Source organism: Jaculus jaculus, chromosome 1 (genome assembly GCF_020740685.1).
Source record: "Jaculus jaculus isolate mJacJac1 chromosome 1, mJacJac1.mat.Y.cur, whole genome shotgun sequence".
Classification (NCBI taxonomy): Eukaryota; Metazoa; Chordata; class Mammalia; order Rodentia; family Dipodidae; genus Jaculus; species Jaculus jaculus.
This window is the reverse complement of record NC_059102.1, coordinates 239,375,715-239,392,204: the sequence shown is the minus strand read 5'-3', so window position 1 is coordinate 239,392,204 and position 16,490 is coordinate 239,375,715. Positions and strand designations below refer to the sequence as shown.

At 49.8% G+C, this 16,490-nt stretch overlaps 1 protein-coding gene across 2 annotated transcripts; it reads right to left on the bottom strand.

The window, feature by feature from the left end:
* Positions 1–700: 700 nt before the first annotated feature.
* Irx6 (iroquois homeobox 6) lies at positions 701–6,046 on the bottom strand. 2 transcript variants are annotated; one of them, XM_004664800.2, is made up of 6 exons: positions 5,955–6,046; positions 4,725–4,973; positions 3,960–4,069; positions 3,470–3,777; positions 2,058–2,663; positions 701–1,104 (listed from the first exon to the last, which is right to left on the bottom strand). In XM_004664800.2, the coding sequence occupies exons 1-6, from the start codon at positions 5,997–5,999 to the stop codon at positions 1,097–1,099; spliced, it is 1,326 nt and encodes a 441-aa protein (XP_004664857.2). In that variant the 5' UTR covers positions 6,000–6,046; the 3' UTR covers positions 701–1,096. The 2 variants fall into 2 exon arrangements, with proteins under 2 accessions (XP_004664857.2, XP_044995969.1); XM_045140034.1 differs by having other exon boundaries at positions 701–1,101.
* Positions 6,047–16,490: the final 10,444 nt, after the last annotated feature.

Below are 16,490 nucleotides of genomic sequence, written 5' to 3'. Positions count from 1 at the left end.
CCCTGAAGTGGCCCATCCTGGAAGACAAGCCCTAGGGGATCGGGACCTCAGATGCACACTGCCTTTCCTCCGGCCTCTCTCCCCACCCCGCCCATCTGCCTCCTGGCTGTTTGTTCATTTAGGGCACAACCTAGTTACTATCTCTGTGGGCAGGACAGTGCATTCACTGGCTGGCAGAAGCACAAACCACTAAAACCAGGATCTGAACCCAAACAACTTCACCAAACCTGAACTGTGCACACTTTTAAACCTCTCACACCCAACTCCCATGTGGGTCAAACTCACCAGTGAATAAAGCCTCTTCCCTACCTGTTAGCTGTCCCCATTGGTTGGCATGTATGGGAAGTGTTTACTGGCATTCAACAGGAAATATGTCTTCTTAGGCTCTCATACCCCTTAAGCTGCCTGGCTTTGCTTTTTGGTTCCACAGAAGTGGCTCTGTTCCCAGCCATGCTCCAAGAAACACCCTTCTCCCCAGTAAGTTTCCAGTCTCATTACAACAGGGGAACAAGCTCTGTACCTCAATATCCAGACATCTTCTCACACCAGGCACACACATCAGCCTAGGGAAGCACCACCTGGCTCAGTGCTCCTTGAAAGTTTGGGCCACCTTGGTGCCCCTGAGGGCCCCAGGTATACAAGGTCCACACAGCTTCAGTTCAGCTAGGTTATTTTTAAAGACACAAAGCAAGGGGTGGAAGGACACGTGTGGTCTTTAGGGACCATACCAGCAAGGAAGTTACAAAGTAAGTGACCAGGTCAGGGCGAGGGGCCAGGTGAGTGGAAGAGGCGGCAGTTCAGGTCCTCCATCCAGAGGAGGAAAGGGTACTTGGTGAAGTAGGCAATGGGCATACTTTGCCCATCCTTCCCTCTGGGCCTTTTCCAGGGTGCCCTGCCACCTCCCCTCAGGGTCTGATTCGCCAGGTGCACGGCTGCTGCCAGCCCCAGCTCTGCGTGCAAAGATGGCTGCGGGAAGGTTTCTGTGTTTGTCTCTCAGGCAGAGTGAGGACTCCTGCTCCAGGTCACAGCAGGAGTGTGAATCCAAAAGTGGGTGGGGCCGGGTTCCAAGATCCTCCTGCAAATCACAGCCATGGCGCTAACCTGCTGAGAGAGGAAAGGTTGATTAAAACCCAAGGGCCACTTGGCGGCAATTCCCAGAAAAATCAGAGGTCAGCCCGCTGTCCAGCCCCAGGCAAGTGAATGAAGGTTTGGAGGCAATTTGCTTGCTAGAGGGAATGCTTGGACCCGCTGTGTGTAAATTCACATAACCACGTAACTGGATTTCCTAAGGCAGGAACGAACCCTGAGAGAAATGACTACCAAGAGCAGAATCTGACAGTAATAGCTGGAAGCCACCTAGTGCTTGGGGAATGTCTCTTTGTCTCTTTGTGGGGTGAAGTTCCAAGCAATGGGTCATTAGCACACGGGGGGGGGGGGGGTGTTCAGAAGACACTCCATGAAAGTGGTGTGCTGCTGGGAGAAAAACCTCTGGGGGTGAGAAAGTGTCTACAGGGATAGCATAGGAACTTAATTCTCGCAAGTTGTTGAATGCAGGGGACTTGCCTGCGCTACCCAGGGAGCTTAATGAGCCAAAGAGAGGGCTGCAGGCTGGACTTACGCCCATCACATGCCTGCCCCACACCCTCAGAAAGAAAATTCCTGGTACCAGCTCAACAGGGTCCACCTACTAATGTGGAGGGGCAGGGTGGGGGGTGGGGGGCGCTTGTGTTGGAGGAATATGCTCATGCAGCACTTGGTGGGGCTGGCTGAGCGGAGGACCACAAATGTGTAGAGCACAGGCCTAGGCTGTTCATCTTTCAGGTGATCCTGAGAAAATTAGTGTCCCCCTTCCCTCCCCGGGTGGTGATTTGCCTTTAAACAGAGAACACACAGGAAGCATTCTAGATAGGCATTTCTTTGAAGGAGTGTTGTGGGTGGTCTCCTGCCAGGTCTGAACCTGAACTTTTAGCAAGAAGCCCAGTGAAATGGCTGGGCACGGTGGTGGTGAGTGGGCGTGTTTAGGATCCACACTCCCAGCGCCTCTGGGGGCCCACTACCTTCTGCTCCAGAGTACTGGCACCTCCCGGCAGGCTCTCTCCGCCTGCAAGGCGCACAGTTCAGTGGCAGCCCCTGCAGGGCGAATGTGGAGTTTCCAAAGGCTTTGACTACAGGGGAAGAGCCTTCGCACGCGGAGTCTCTGGGGATCGTAGGTCGCCTGGCGGAACCCAGAGGTTGTCGGGGAAGCGCGTGGCACTCAGGACTTCGTGCCCTGGACCGGGTTGAGGGTGCATCTTCCACGACGGCGCTGGCTGCCGCAGTGTGAGCCAAGGACCAGATGCGGGGTTTCTGGCCGTACGGGTAGTGCACGATCATCGCGTGGCCCCCTGGCTCAGCTGTCATGTGGCCAGGTTCTCCTGAGCCTGGGAGCTCACTGAAGGAGAAGCGGGGTGCCTCCAGGCCGCACTCCCCACTCTCCAAGCCGCCCTCACGAACTGTGTCGCTGGGCGCGGGCAGGGACTGGACGGCCTGATGAAACTCCGCCAGTCTGCCCGCAGCTGTGGCCACCGTCTCTTCTTCTTCGGTCTCCTCCTCTTCCTCCTCGTCCTCCAGGTCTTCCAGGTCACTCAGACGCAGCCCCTGGGCCTCCTGGTTGGCAGTAGCGTCTGCAGGAAATCCAGCAGGAGTGAGAAAAGCCCAGGACCCAAGGGAAATTCGCTTGAGGGTCTAACCCCAAGAAGCTTTTAGCGATATGCGTCCTGAACTCAGTGTCATTCACCCGCCATCCCATCCATCCCTCTTACTTGCCCCCAAGGCTGATTGCTGGCCTCGAGGGAGGGGCTAGGGGGGACAAAAAAAAAAAAAGTCCTGAACCTCAGGCCTGTCCCACCCCGATCCGCCCAGTCCCACCCCCTTTGGTCTCCCAGGCTGCACGAAGACTGGAAAGGCCACTTTGCGCTGCTGGAGTCTCCATCTGGGTTTCTTAATTACAAAAGAGGAGTGAAGGGTGCTTTTCGTCCAGCTTTAATACCCACAAGTGGCTGGTGCCTTGTGGTTTAATCCAGTAAATATTTATGTGTGCATGACTTCATTCAGGTGCGACACGTAACAGAGAATGCAGCAGTGAGCCGTCTTCTAGGGTAGGTGACATTCTGGAGCTCTAGGCTGGGGTGGAGTGCATCCACCGTGTCACAGAGGACAAGAGGCTGGCGGGACACTGAGAAACTGGGAAGCTACTTTAGCTTGGGTGAGGAGGCGAGGCCATTCTGAGGTGACACGCTGAAGGTGTTGAAGAGAAAATCTCTGTTTCACAGTAAAGTGCATGGGCAAAGGCCCTGGGGTGGTCATTGCATGCCAATGCAAGGGTAAGTGGAGAATAATTTAGAAAAAATCGACCCCATAGGTGGCTTCAGAGCCAAGTGCTTGATAGATTACAAAACCCAGCAGGTGGGCTGGTGAACGTTGTGGGTACCTTTCATGTCAGTGTTCAGGCAGCTCAAAGAGTCCCCTGCCCGGCCCTCTGCCTTCCTTTCCTCCCCGCCTTTGTTCTTGGGCGCCCAAGTCATCTTGTTCTCCTTCTTGAGCCGCCGGCGCGCGTTGGCGAACCAGGTGGACACCTGGGTGAGGGTCATCTTGGTGATGATGGCCAGCATGATCTTCTCGCCCTTGGTGGGGTACGGGTTCTTGCGGTGCTCATTGAGCCAGGCCTTGAGCGCGCTGGTGCTCTCCCGGGTGGCGTTCTTCCTGCGGCCAGCACCACTCAGCTCCACCCCACCGAACCTGAGGTACAAACCTGGGTTCAGTTCCAAGCTGGGGATCAGGGGCGCGAACAGGCCACCGGAGCGCATAGGGGGGCCTAGCTGTGCTTCTTCCCTTCCCCTCCCTTTTGCTCTTTAAGGGTGTGGAGGATGGGGATGCACACGAAAAGCCAGTCACCTTGTCCCCCCCTCCCCGCTTCTCACCGGTCATACTGGTACTGCCCCAGAGTTGGTTCATAGGGGTAATAGGCTCCTGGTTGGGTCAGACTGGGGGCAAAACTTCCAGCAGCATCCTTAAACTCATACTGAGGGTTCTGGTGGGAGAAGATAAGTGCATTCAGGATCACCCCAGGAGAGGATGCAGGAGCCTTTGTGGGCTCAACACCCAGGCGCCACCACCTGCACTGGCTGTACAATGTTGGGTACTGCTGTTCAGCGACTCTGTGCCTCAGTTTCTCCCTTGCTAAAATGGTGATGGGTACTTAGAGGTCATTGATGAAGACTATGCTGGTAAATACTTTGGTAGAATCCTTGGGGCAAAATGAGCAGGAAACATTAGCTACTGTGATTATTGTGCCCCCCCCCCCACATGCCCACCACCTGGGGCCCTTCCCCACAGTCATTCTTCCCAGCGCCATCCCTGACCCTTTGCACACCTGCATTTTTGGGTCAGGTAGTTCAACCGCTGGGCACCTAAACTTACTCATCTGTCAATCAGGAATAGTTAAAACTTTCCTACCTTGCAGAATTAGTAGAAATACAAATGTTTTCTAAATGGTATGATGGTCTGCAAACTAAGGTGCAAACTACGAAGTTGATTTTTTTTCTTAAGCACAAGCCTCTTTCCTCTCTTCAGAGGTGTGTGTCCCTCCTAGATTTTCCTCAGACAGGTCACACTGGAGTGTACTTGAATTGCTGCCCAGACTCCAGATCTCAGTGGGCAGTGGGCAGTTCCATCCCAGTACTCACCAGTGCCCCACACAGCGAGGGCGGCTCTGGGCCATAGGGCAGGTACCCAGGATAGCTCTGAGCAGCTGCATAGGGGGCTCCATAGATGCCCAAGGCAGTGCCCAGCTCTGGCCTTGCACTGCCCAGCAGCCGGCTGTCATAGGATGCACAGCAAAGAGAGGGTGCTGGGGTGGAGCCTGAGGGCACATCTGAGGCTGAGTGAGGGGCTGTTTCGCAGCAAGTGGCACTGGAACTTGCAGACACCAGAAACTAGGAAGACAGAAAACAAGTTACTGGATCCAAGACCTGCACGCACGTCATCCATTGGCCAGAGCACAGGGGAGCCAGGGATTTGCCCCATGCCTCTTTCATTCATTCCTTCCGTCTATAATAATCTAGTAACACTGAGTGCAGGAACATTCTACTAAAAACTAGGACAGGAATTTTCTGGTGGTAACTTATCTAATCTGTTCTGATAGATGTGCCATTGTTAAAGCTCCCAGACCCAGGAGGGCGGCGTAGGAAGTAAGAAGAGACCAAATTGCTGCTTGCCCCATACCCTGTGGGTTGCTACAAAGGCAGTTAGAAGTTAGCCTGAGAGCCCACTTCATTCCTAGCTCCATTGTACTGAAAGGGTATCCGAAGGTCACAGAGTAGGCTTGTCCTGGATCACACGGCGGGTTAAAGATCAACCTGGACCCGAACCCCAGAAAACTCACTGGGTACACGTTTGGAGAAACTGGAGAACAGTGGTGGGTTTCCCCAGAATCATCCAAGGAAACCCTTACCACTGCACAACGCTCGCCCTAGAAGGAGGGAGAACACAAGAGCTTGGGACACCGCAGAAAGGAGTGGAGTCAGAACAGTGGTCAACAACTAATCAACAACACGCCGAGAGGTAGACAGAGAGCACTCTACACTGCAAGTCTCCCCCCACCCACCCCTGGCTTATTCTTTTCTTTCCTCACAGTCCTCAGGCCTCCTCACGCAATGGCACAAAGTCCTACGATCCCACCCACCTCCAGGAGCGCGGGGTCAGAGGGCCTGCGTTTGGGGTCACAGGATTTTCCAGCAGGCACTCGGGAGTGACAGCTTTGCTTTCAGTTTGCGTTCTGGATGTCAGGGTTTCCGGTGTTCGCCCCTGCAAGCTTCCTCCCGGTCACCCAGACAGGGAAGCTGCACAGGTTGGCATGCACAGTGGGTGCCCCTTTATCCTGTCTGCCCCTTAATTCCCAGCAAGGCATTACTTACCTGGGAAGGACCGCCATATGGGTGTCCAAAGTGCGGGAAGGACATAGTGGCTGGCTCTCTCGACCAGTCTCCCCTTTCCCTTCCGAGTTCCCCTCTCGGCTCTGCGGCTAGGTGTCCCCAACCGCGCGCCTTCTGGTTTCCTTACACCGTGGCCGGTACCCCGCGGTTCCGCCACCCTCCGGGCGCCAGTGGAGGCAGAGCCGAAGGCAGCCCAGCCGCCGAGCCCTGCGCTGGGGCAGGCACCCCTCCGGCCCGTGGGGTCCAGAAGACCAAAGGGCCCATGGATGGGCAGGGTGAGGAAGAAGGCTCGGGTTGCTAAAGGCGCGCGGTGGCGAGGTGCGGCGCGGTGAGGCGCGGGGCTGTGAGGTTCCCGAAGTGTCCCAGTCCAAGGTGGCCAGAGGTTCAATGTGACGTCACGGTAATCTCGAGCCGCCAGAGGGGACCCCGGGCCCCGGGGCCCCGGGCCACCAAGCTTACCAAAGGCAGCCAGCCCGTGTATGCACACGCACACCCTCTCACTCACAAGCCCACTTGCTCCGGGAGGTTTGCGCTACGGGCGGGCGAGCAACGTCAAAGCCCCCCGACCCGCTGGATCCTAACCCGGCTTCGCCTCGGGCTCCCGCGCGCACACTCAGAGCATCTCTCCAAACTCCCCGGGAGAAGTCGGAGAAACGCCTCCCGGTGCGCCGCGCAGGCCCCGGGCGCAGCGCGCTCGCCTCCTCCCCTGCGCCCAGAGGAGGCGAGAGGGCGAACGGGCGAGGGAGGAGAGAATACAAAAGAAGAGCGGGGAGGAAAGTGGGGAGACGGACAAGAGGGAGAAGGAGGAGGGAGAGCAGAAACGAGGAGTCGGAGCCGAGGCGCGGGGGAGGGGGAAGTGGGGTGGGCGAGGGCTGGGCGGAGGCAGAGCCCTGGCAGGTGGAGGAGAGCCCGAGGGCTCGGGGGACCAGCCTCCAGCCCATCTCCTCCGCCTCTCCGCTGCGCCAAAGTTTCTTCGCCCCGCAGGCCCTGAGCTCGTTGGACCAACTCCTGGCAGCGTCGGTGCAGCCCCCACCCTGGGCTGTCCATCTTTGTCTTGGGGGATCTGGCTCGTGTCTCAGTCTCCCCAAGTCGGTAGTGAATTCAGACCGGTGCCAGCTCCTTGACCTCTGGGGCATCTTTAAAGCTGGAACGGGGAGACGCGCGCCCCCTCTAGGCCAAGGTGCAGGAACCCCTCGGATAGCCGCTGGAAACGCGCCAAGCCTGACCCTTGACATCTGAGACACTCTGGACATCGCTACAGAAGGCCAGGCTTGCCCGCCTTGCTAGAGCCAGCGGTCCGCCGCGTCCGTAGGGGACCAGGAAGCTGGAGGAAGGAGGCCGCCGGGCCGGCTGCAGCCGCCTGGTTCCTCTAGGGGTGGCGCTGGCGAGCCGCCGTGGAGAGCTCTGGAGGGAGGTTCATTCCAGTCGCTGAGCTGGGACACCCTGATGGCCCCACTGATGTGACTACCTCACATCCCCCCCTCTCCACTGCGGAGGTTCTCTAAAAGATCAGATGCTCCTGATTGGGGAGTTGGGTGGGTGGTGGTGGTGTGTGTGTGTGGGGGGGGGGGGTGCTTGCCTAGTTCCCAGACAGGCGCGGCCAGTTCGAAAGAGACTTTGCACACCTGGCAAACTCAATGCCCAGGCCCCAGGAGCTCTTCTGAGGACGGCAGCCCGCTGCTGGACATTTAGGGGACAGAAAGGACTACGGGCAGCCTGGTGAGGGAACGTTTTAAGGGGGGTGGGGGCTGCTGTATCAGGCGGAGCTTGTAGCCTGGAACCCCCAGAAGCCTTTCCTTTCAGAGGTGGGGTTACAGTGCGGTATGCTCGCTCAGTGAGCAGCCCTCCCAGGTCATGGCTTGCAAGGGTTTGGGCAATTGATTCCAAGACCCACTTTCATTGTGTAATTGAAACACAAGCCCTTGTGGTTCAGAGGGTAGGGGCAGCTCTGAGTTCTTGACAGGAGGAAGCCCACAAATGGGGTAAGGTGTGCCCTACTAGCCAGCCTGCCATGAAGCCAGTCACCTCTCAAAATGACGTCTCTGTCTCAGCACCCACCCCCTTCTCACAGATTCTGCAGGGGCACAAGGATCGGTCTTCCTAAGTGATGATCACAGCACAGGACTCCTGCACTCAACAACAAACCCAGCTGCTTGCACACGGCCATTACCTTGGTGAACCCTTGCTTTCAACCTGGGAAACTCCTAGTTCGGAAAAGAATTACAGTCATCTCCAGATTGACTTAGTGATAAAAATTCACAGTAATAAATAGATCCCTTGATTTTTCAAAATCCACTTTGAAGCAATTCACTCATTTACAGCTTCAATACAGCTAAGCTTTTTTTTTTTTAAAGTAGGAATTGGAGAGTATTCATTAAATTTGTCCCTTGGGGAAGATTACTACTAATTAATTAATTGCAAACATTTCCAGAGGGAAGGTATGTCAATTGTAAAGTAATAAAATTAGATAGTTAAAATACTTACTCAGCAACTTTGATTGCCCATTCGTTTCTAAGCAGAATTTTTTTTTTTTTATGACTGAAAAATGGGGGTGGTGGAGGAAGAGCATTAGCACTGTCCCTTGGCAATATAGTAGCAAAGCAGAAACTACCTTATAGGATTTATTGATTTTCGGCTGATTTATAAGACCTCTGTGGTATCAATGCCGTGTGCAGGGGCTCTGGGCCTGCCTCTGCTCTCTTCTCTTGGGTGTGAGAAAAGCAACAAGATCCCCCCCCTTTTTTTAAAAAGAAAAACAGTGGCAAAATAGGGAGGTCAGACTGTAACAATTTCTCAGCGTTTTTCTTCTACTGTGGAAACACATCTGAAACACATGAGCATGTTTTATGTTAAGGTTTTGTGTTGGCTGTCTTCAAAGTTGCTTTGTGGTTTGGTGGCTTCTATCAGATGACTGCCAGGGAGGAAGGCCTGCCTTGTCCCCTCTGTGTCTACAACCTTGGGAAGACCTTGGCTTAAATATTTCCAATCCGGGGGCAGGCTGCAAGCACCCTGTCTGTATTAATGGCACTGGGTTGTTACCACTCAACAAAACAAAGGCAGCAATTTCAGCCAATATCCACCACCGTTTGGGGATGCCGCCGTCAAATTAGTTTCGTCTTCCCGTCCTTCCCTAGATCCTTACTCCCGCAGCCCAGCACTCTGGGCTTCTCCATCATGTCGGCTTTTCATTGCTTTGTTCGATGATGATTAATTTATTTGGGGGGTAAAATCCCCAATTGTGTATGTGTGCACATAGAATTTTATTAGAGCGAGTAAATTAACCTATCAAGTACACACCCTCCCAGTTACGTTGGAGGAAGTCATCCATCCCACTGCTGAAGGAAGGGCTGCCGAGAAAACAATACAGCTTCTTTTGTTGTGCTGCGCAACATGTCTGGCAGTTCGGCAGTCCCTCTAGCTGCTCATTAAAACTAATATGAAATCAAGCAAACAAAGGTCCATTTGGATGCAGAGAGCACTGATCCACATTGTTTATGTGAAGTTCATCTCGCTTTCTACGGCCATACCACCCTGAACTCGCCCCACCTTTTCTGAAGTTCAGACTGCTTTGTGTTAAGTGTGTGGAAGTTCCTGGGCAGGCAGAGGAAAGAGTGTGCTTGACAATGAGCTTGCAGGCAGCGACAAAAAGTAAATAAATAAATAAATAAATAAGGAAGGAAGGAAGGAAGAGGAAGGAAAGAAAGACAAGTGGGAAGGGGTGGAATACATCATGCTTCTCATGATCTTCTAATGATTTATAAATACAACAGATCTTTTTTTTTACACAGAGCCTAATAGTAGCCCCCAAATTAGCTTCAAATGTCTCGAATTGTAGATGAAATGAGTGACTGAGTACATGGGCATAATGACACAGCTGAAAATATGCTAAAATTTATTTTTAATTTTAGTGACTGTTTTTGAAGCGAGCAGGATGAAATTTCTTGCAACCTATGCATGAATGGACAAGTGCATCTGGACAGATGCATCCATAATTTATACTGATCAGTCACCGCAGGTCTCCCCGAGTAAAGCCGAAATGAACACTAATTGTTTTGATGGAAGTAGTGTGCATGGCATCTGATTGTGAGACTCCGTGAGCCCTGCCTTGCCTGAATAGATATTGTCAACAGCAACGGTGGCATCAAGAGGGGGAAAGAACAAGGCAGTAATTCCCAGACGAGAGTGTGGATGCAGCTCGCCTGGAAGACTGCAAAGAGAAAGAAAGCATAAGTATAAGTATAAGATGGGACTGGATGCAGAGATCCAAGCTTTTTAGTATAGGATGGGACTGAATGTGGAGATTCCAGCTTTTCAGCATTGTACCTTAGGGGTAAAATCCATCATAGTGGCAAAATTCCTTTTCATTGTGTGAGTGCTTGGGAACTTTTCCTAGACACCTCTGCTTCATCTTGTGAAAGGTTCCTAATGAGAACACTGAGATTAGAATCAAGCCCAAGACACCACATAGCCAAGCAAGTGACTGGGAGGGGACCAGAATGCAGGCCTCATGATTTGAGGGGTTGTTTTGTAAAATTGTATCTTAAAAACACTTCTAAAGTCAGGTACAGCCAGGAGAGGTTGCTGTCTGGACCTGAATGGCATGAATTCATATTTTGGGCCTGTTGATAAGATTGTGATTTGGCAAAGAAGGTGCCAGAAAAGATGTCACTCTGAACAAATGAATCCACAGACTCTTCTGCAAGTTTCTTGCATCAGTGTGTATTATGAAAGAGCTTATATAATAACTTGAGATCTTTATAAATTTGATGTGGGTAATTCATTAAGAAGGCAAACAAGCCAGGCATGGTGGTGCACACCTTTGATCCCAGCATTTGGGAGGCAGAGGTAGGAGGATCGCTGTGAGTTTGAGGCCACCCTGAGAGACTACATAGTGAATTCCAGGTCAGCCTGGGCTAGAGTGAGACCCTACCTTGAAAAACCAAAAAATAAAAAAAGAAGGCAAACAGCATGCAGGTTCAGCAGTGGCTGATAAGCATATAAAAATAGAACAGCACAACAAGGAAAAAAAAATGAAACTTCTCCTTTAAAAAATTCCAGCTAAGATGGTGTCTATAAACGCACATTGGCTTAGAAAGCAGTTCTAGAATTTGGTTAATATTTTCAGCAAGAGGAATTTTTAAAGTCTTTGTTTTTTCATCTCACTTCCCCAACAGTTTTTCTGTCCCACAACTCTTGTCCTGTGAACGACGACATCTTTCTAAGGATAGGATCAGGCATCTGGTGTGTTTTCAAGGAATTAAGCTTTAAGGTAAATAGCAGATTTACAAGCTTGAAAGCCAGGGAGTAAGTTTTGAAGCTAGAGTCTCAATAAGGGTCTCAAAGGGACAACCTGTAGCGACCCTCGGGGATATGATAACATGTTCTCTTCCCCATGTGCCAGCATCTGGGAAGGTTCCTTGCGTGTACAGCTGGGGAGCAGCACCACAGGCCAGAGGAACAAGAAGGGACCCTGAGCAGTGCTAGGTCCAACTGCAGTCAGGGAAGGGCACTTTTGCATATAGTGCTTTCAAGGAAGCATTGCTCAAGCACAGCTTCTGAGGATGGTGTCTTACCATTCTTGACCCTGAAGGATTCCACTGCCACAGAAAGCACGACTTCAATTAAAACATGAGCAACCACAAGCCATATGCACAATCACCTGGCATGTGGCATTCTAAAATCCTGCTCTTTCATTAGGTTGTATCTAGAGAAACCAGCATTAAGCTAGTTGAGGTGGTATACACTTGAATTACAATACTCAGCAGGATTCTAAGTTTGAGTCTGGTGTGGGGTGCATACTAAGACCCTGCCTCAAAGAAACGAAAACAAACAAAACAAAATAAAGCAACAACAACAAAACCCCTGAGTTTTAGAATTGGCCTGGAACATCCTCTCCCATGCCACCTGGGGCCCACTACTTTAGGGAAGCTGGGACCATTTGTGATGTCACATGCTGGCCAAGGTAATTTATGACAAATGCTCATGAATCAATAAAAGTATAGGAAGTATATCATTTTTAAAGAAAAAAAGAGAGAGCGAAACACATGAGACATGCCCATTAAGGCAGAGCCCTCCCAATACCTGTGTGTCTGCTTGGGTCTGCAATTAAAAACATTCTGATAATAAATCTCTTTACAGTCTCTTTTAATGCTTTTAACTTTCCTGAAGGTTCAAATTGGTATCCAAAAAATGTGCCAGGACTTTCACAAGGTATTTTATAGACTCATAAATAAATACGGCAATTAATCTATGCTATATTTCTTTCATATTTGATGACAATTTATTATGGCATTCACCCATTCGGCACACAAAAACTCTAATGCACTTAAAATCGGATTTCAAACCAAACATTTTATGGGAAAATATAGTATTGATCATCCATTTAAAGATATCATGAAGATGATTCATGACCTGCTGTAAACGAGATCTCCTGAGGATCTTACAAATGAGTGCGGTGGTGGAAGAGTCTATTCATAAAACCAGAATGACTGAGCCTACTCCTCTTGTTTTCTTCATCTATCTTTGAGGTTTTCCAGTAGTGATTACTTTTGCATGTTGCCGTTTTGTAAGAAAAATAGCCTTCTGTGACATTTTTCATAGTGACAGAGGTTGTGGGATTTCACAGGGAATTTTTTTTTTTTTTCATTGCAATTTCATACTGACATTCTGACAGCAGAGAGTTTCAAGGAGGCTGAGAGAAGGTGTCTTGGTTTCTCTCAAGCCCGGGCTCTGTAGATGGTCTCTGTGTTAGTTACTTTATTGGTGTTGTGAGAAAATCCTTCACAAAAGCAACTCGAGGAAGGAAAGGCTTATTTTTGGCTTGTGTCTTGAGGGTACAGTTCACCATGGTGGGGAAGTTGTGGCTGTAGCTGTGGAGGCAGACGGTCACATGATGTAGAGCGGAGCATGAAGCAGCTCCAGTCATCGTTAGCCTTCTTCTCCCTTCTTATCCAGTCTGGCTTCCCAGTCTATGGGATGGTGCTGCCCGCATCAAGGGTGGGTCTTCCCTCCTCGGCTTAACTTCTCTCAGAAAACATCCTCTTAGGCTATGCAGTGGTATGTCTCCTAGGTAATTCTCAATGCAGCCGAATTGACAGTGTTGAGGAACCATCCCAGTCCCCACACACTTGCTAGGTATGGGCAGTCTGCGTGGTTGTGTGCAACCTCACACACCCAACACGGGCCTAGGTTCTACAAATACTGCAGTGTCTTTTGTGCACACGAACAAGACAGAAGAATGTAAGAGAATGCAAGGACTCTGGCTTGTCTCTTCATGGAGCACAGAAGTCAGTTGGGAAGAAAGACAATGCCGAGCTTTCTAGGAAATGAGAATTTGCCCTAAACAAAAGTACATTTAACCCTCATCCCAGACTCATTTATTCAGCACCATAGTAATTTGTGAAGACCTAGTATTCACTGAAGAGTCAAAAGTTCCTAATCATGAGATTATCAACTTCTTATGGTCCCCCTAATTCATTTATTCATATGCCAAGCATTTGTTAAGCAGCTATTAAAGAATATTAAGGAAGGACTGAAGGTTTAGTGTGAGCCTAAGAGAGGAGTCTCTTGTCCAGTGTGATAGAGCTGGTCTCGAGAACATGGGGTTTGAGCTCAAGCTGCTGGCTTTCAAAGTCTGAAAAAAAATAAATGCTTTCCAGTTCAATATTTAATTGTTAAGATGATGCAATTTCAAGACATAATGACCTCTCCTAGCATGTAGCTACTCATACAGAGTTATTCCTTTTCTGTCCTTTGGGTGATTTCCCCTGATCTTTTAGGTCTATATAATACCAAATATTTGCATAGAAAAATGTAAACGTTGGGGCTGACAAGTAGAGATGCTCTGAGCTTTTTGACACCAGAACCATTGGATGCTCAGCTGGTATTTTGATCACTTGCCTTCAATGGTGGACAAATGCCACAGAATGTCCAAATAGTGATGACCTCTCTCCTAGATGCAGGTTTATAGGGGTGGAGGAAGGAGTACACCTTGGTGCAAGTTTAGGACATCAATCCCTCACTTCAAACCTATGCATATTACTTGCTACACGCCCACCTCCTGTGTGCCTTGCTCTTTTGGATTCTCCAGGTCGCTCTGTGGTCACATAGGACAGGTTCTCACCCTCTCTGTCTTTTGATGAGTAACAGAAGTTCAGGAGGATTAAGCCTCTGGCTTAGGTCATATAAACTTGATTAATATTAGAGACAAGCCAAGGACGTCAGTGTCCGAGTTTGTGCCTGGTCCTTCGGCAGACTTCAGTTTTTTTTTTTTGTTTTTTTTTTTTGCAACAAAGCATAACGGCTTGAGGAAAGGTCCAACCTTGGAGTTGCAAACAGGTTTTGGGTGCTTGTGGGCCAGCGCTTCCAATCTCTGGGAAGGGGCACCTTCCTTTTCAATTTCAATTTGGCAATCAGGTTTCCCCTGGCAGCATTACTACGTGTGCCTCTGTTTTCTGCTGGCTCAGCTTTGCTCCACCTGTAACTTCCAGAGGGAAAACGCTTGTTGAGCTTATCACAGCAGGGCGTGCACACCAAGCCAAGCACAAGGTACTTCACCCATGGTGCAGATTCGCCAACAGCATCTCCTCCACTTCAGTCCTGAGAGAGAATGGACTTGACAGGCATCATGAAATACACCAGCAGGATTAGACTGTCAGCACAGGCCAGAGGACATAAACCATGTCCCGTGTGGTGCTTAGGCTCCAGGGCAGAGCTAGAGCAGAGGGGAAACCTGTAACAATAATTATGAAATAAAAATTTATATACATATGAAGGAAGCCCGAGAGTGTGTAGGAACCACTAAGACTCCTTGTACATTATCAACACTGCAGGGAACTGGAAAAGCAGTGTGGGGATCAGGTTCACCTTTCCACCTTGAGACTAATCCATGATACAGTTAAGGGAGAAAGGAAAACTGATGCTCCATTGCTTCTCAGGAAAAGTTGCATGTGAGTAATGGCAGGTCCTGGCCTTGGTTATAAATATGTGATGCTGGAAACAAGGCAGCTACAGTTGAAGGCAGCCTGGAGTCTAGTCCTGGCTTAGTTTCCCATTGCTGGGGAGGCTTTAGACAAGGCTCTCCCTTTCTGGGAGCCTCATTTTACTCATCTGTAAAGTGGAGACTGTTAGGTCAACAGAGGCCCCCTGCGCTGACATGTTTATGAGACATGATAGTACACTTCCTCTTCTGGGACTCGGAAATCTTCTGCTACCTGTTATTGTGTGGACTTTTGGGGAAGTCCTTCCCTTCCCTCTTTTTTTTATTGTTTTATTGAGGTAGAGTCTCACTCAAGCTCAGACTGACCTGGAATTCACTATGTAGTCTCAAGGTGGCCTTGAACTCATGATAATCCTCCTACCTCTGCCTTCTGAGTGCTGGGATTAAAGGCATGTTCCACCATGCCCGGCTCCTTCCCTCTTTTCCTTCCAGCTCTTTCTCCTCCCCTCTCCTTTCTCTGTTCTTGACATGGCCTCACTATGTAATCTAGCCCTGGCTGGGTTTGAGTTCTCATTCATCCATCTATTAATACATACATCAACGTGTCATCCGGCTACCATCTGTCTGTCCATGTGTCCATCTATCTATTCTCATTGATAAACCCATCCACTCATCCATCCATGCTTCATATATCCATCCATCCATCCATCCATCCAGGCATACAATCATCCATGCGTGGATGTTCTCTGCATTTGCTCTGCACTGTGTGAAGTTTCAGTGCTGGGATACAGCCACAAACAGAAGATAGTCTCCATCCACACAGATTCGGCATGGTGTAGCAGAAGGGAAGCAGGAAGCAGGTAAATAGGTGAGATACACAGATGGGAGATAAGATAAATCCCATGGATAGAAAACTAAAGCAAAGAAGAGGGGTTACTGGGAACACAGGATAATTGTGCAGAAGTCTCAAAACTAGGGAGCTAACGAAACCAATGCTTCTGCACTCCTATCGATGTAAGACAAATGAACTGGTTTTGTTTAAGTCTCTGTTAATTTGGTTTTCTATTACTTACAGATGAATGAATTTCTGAGACAGTGTAGTGGGGGTGCAAAGAGACAAATAAGTCATCTGATTATTTCATCCCCACTCCCTAGAGGCATGGACTACTAACAGATTCTTGGCTGCCTTCCAGAAATTTTCTATGTTAATACAAGCCATACAAACATTAAGCTATATATACACAAGCTCCTTCTACCCCCTCCCCCAGCTGTCTACTATGGTTGGGATCCTGGAAGTGACAGCCGTGGTTATATAGCATAATGTATGGACAGTCTGACCACTTGCTGGCTATAGCATCCGGATAATAATGTTGCTTGGCCTCTATGTTCTGATCTTCTCCTCAGTAAAGAACTGTCTGCAGGATAGTCTAGGCACTCAGACATCCTGGTGATTTTATATGACATGACTATCATTCTCCTATTGCCTTTGCCACATCTACCCATTGTCCTTTCCCACATGCATGGAGCTCACCCTCTTTCTGACACTTGTGTATGACCCCTCAATATGGAAGAGGTAGGTG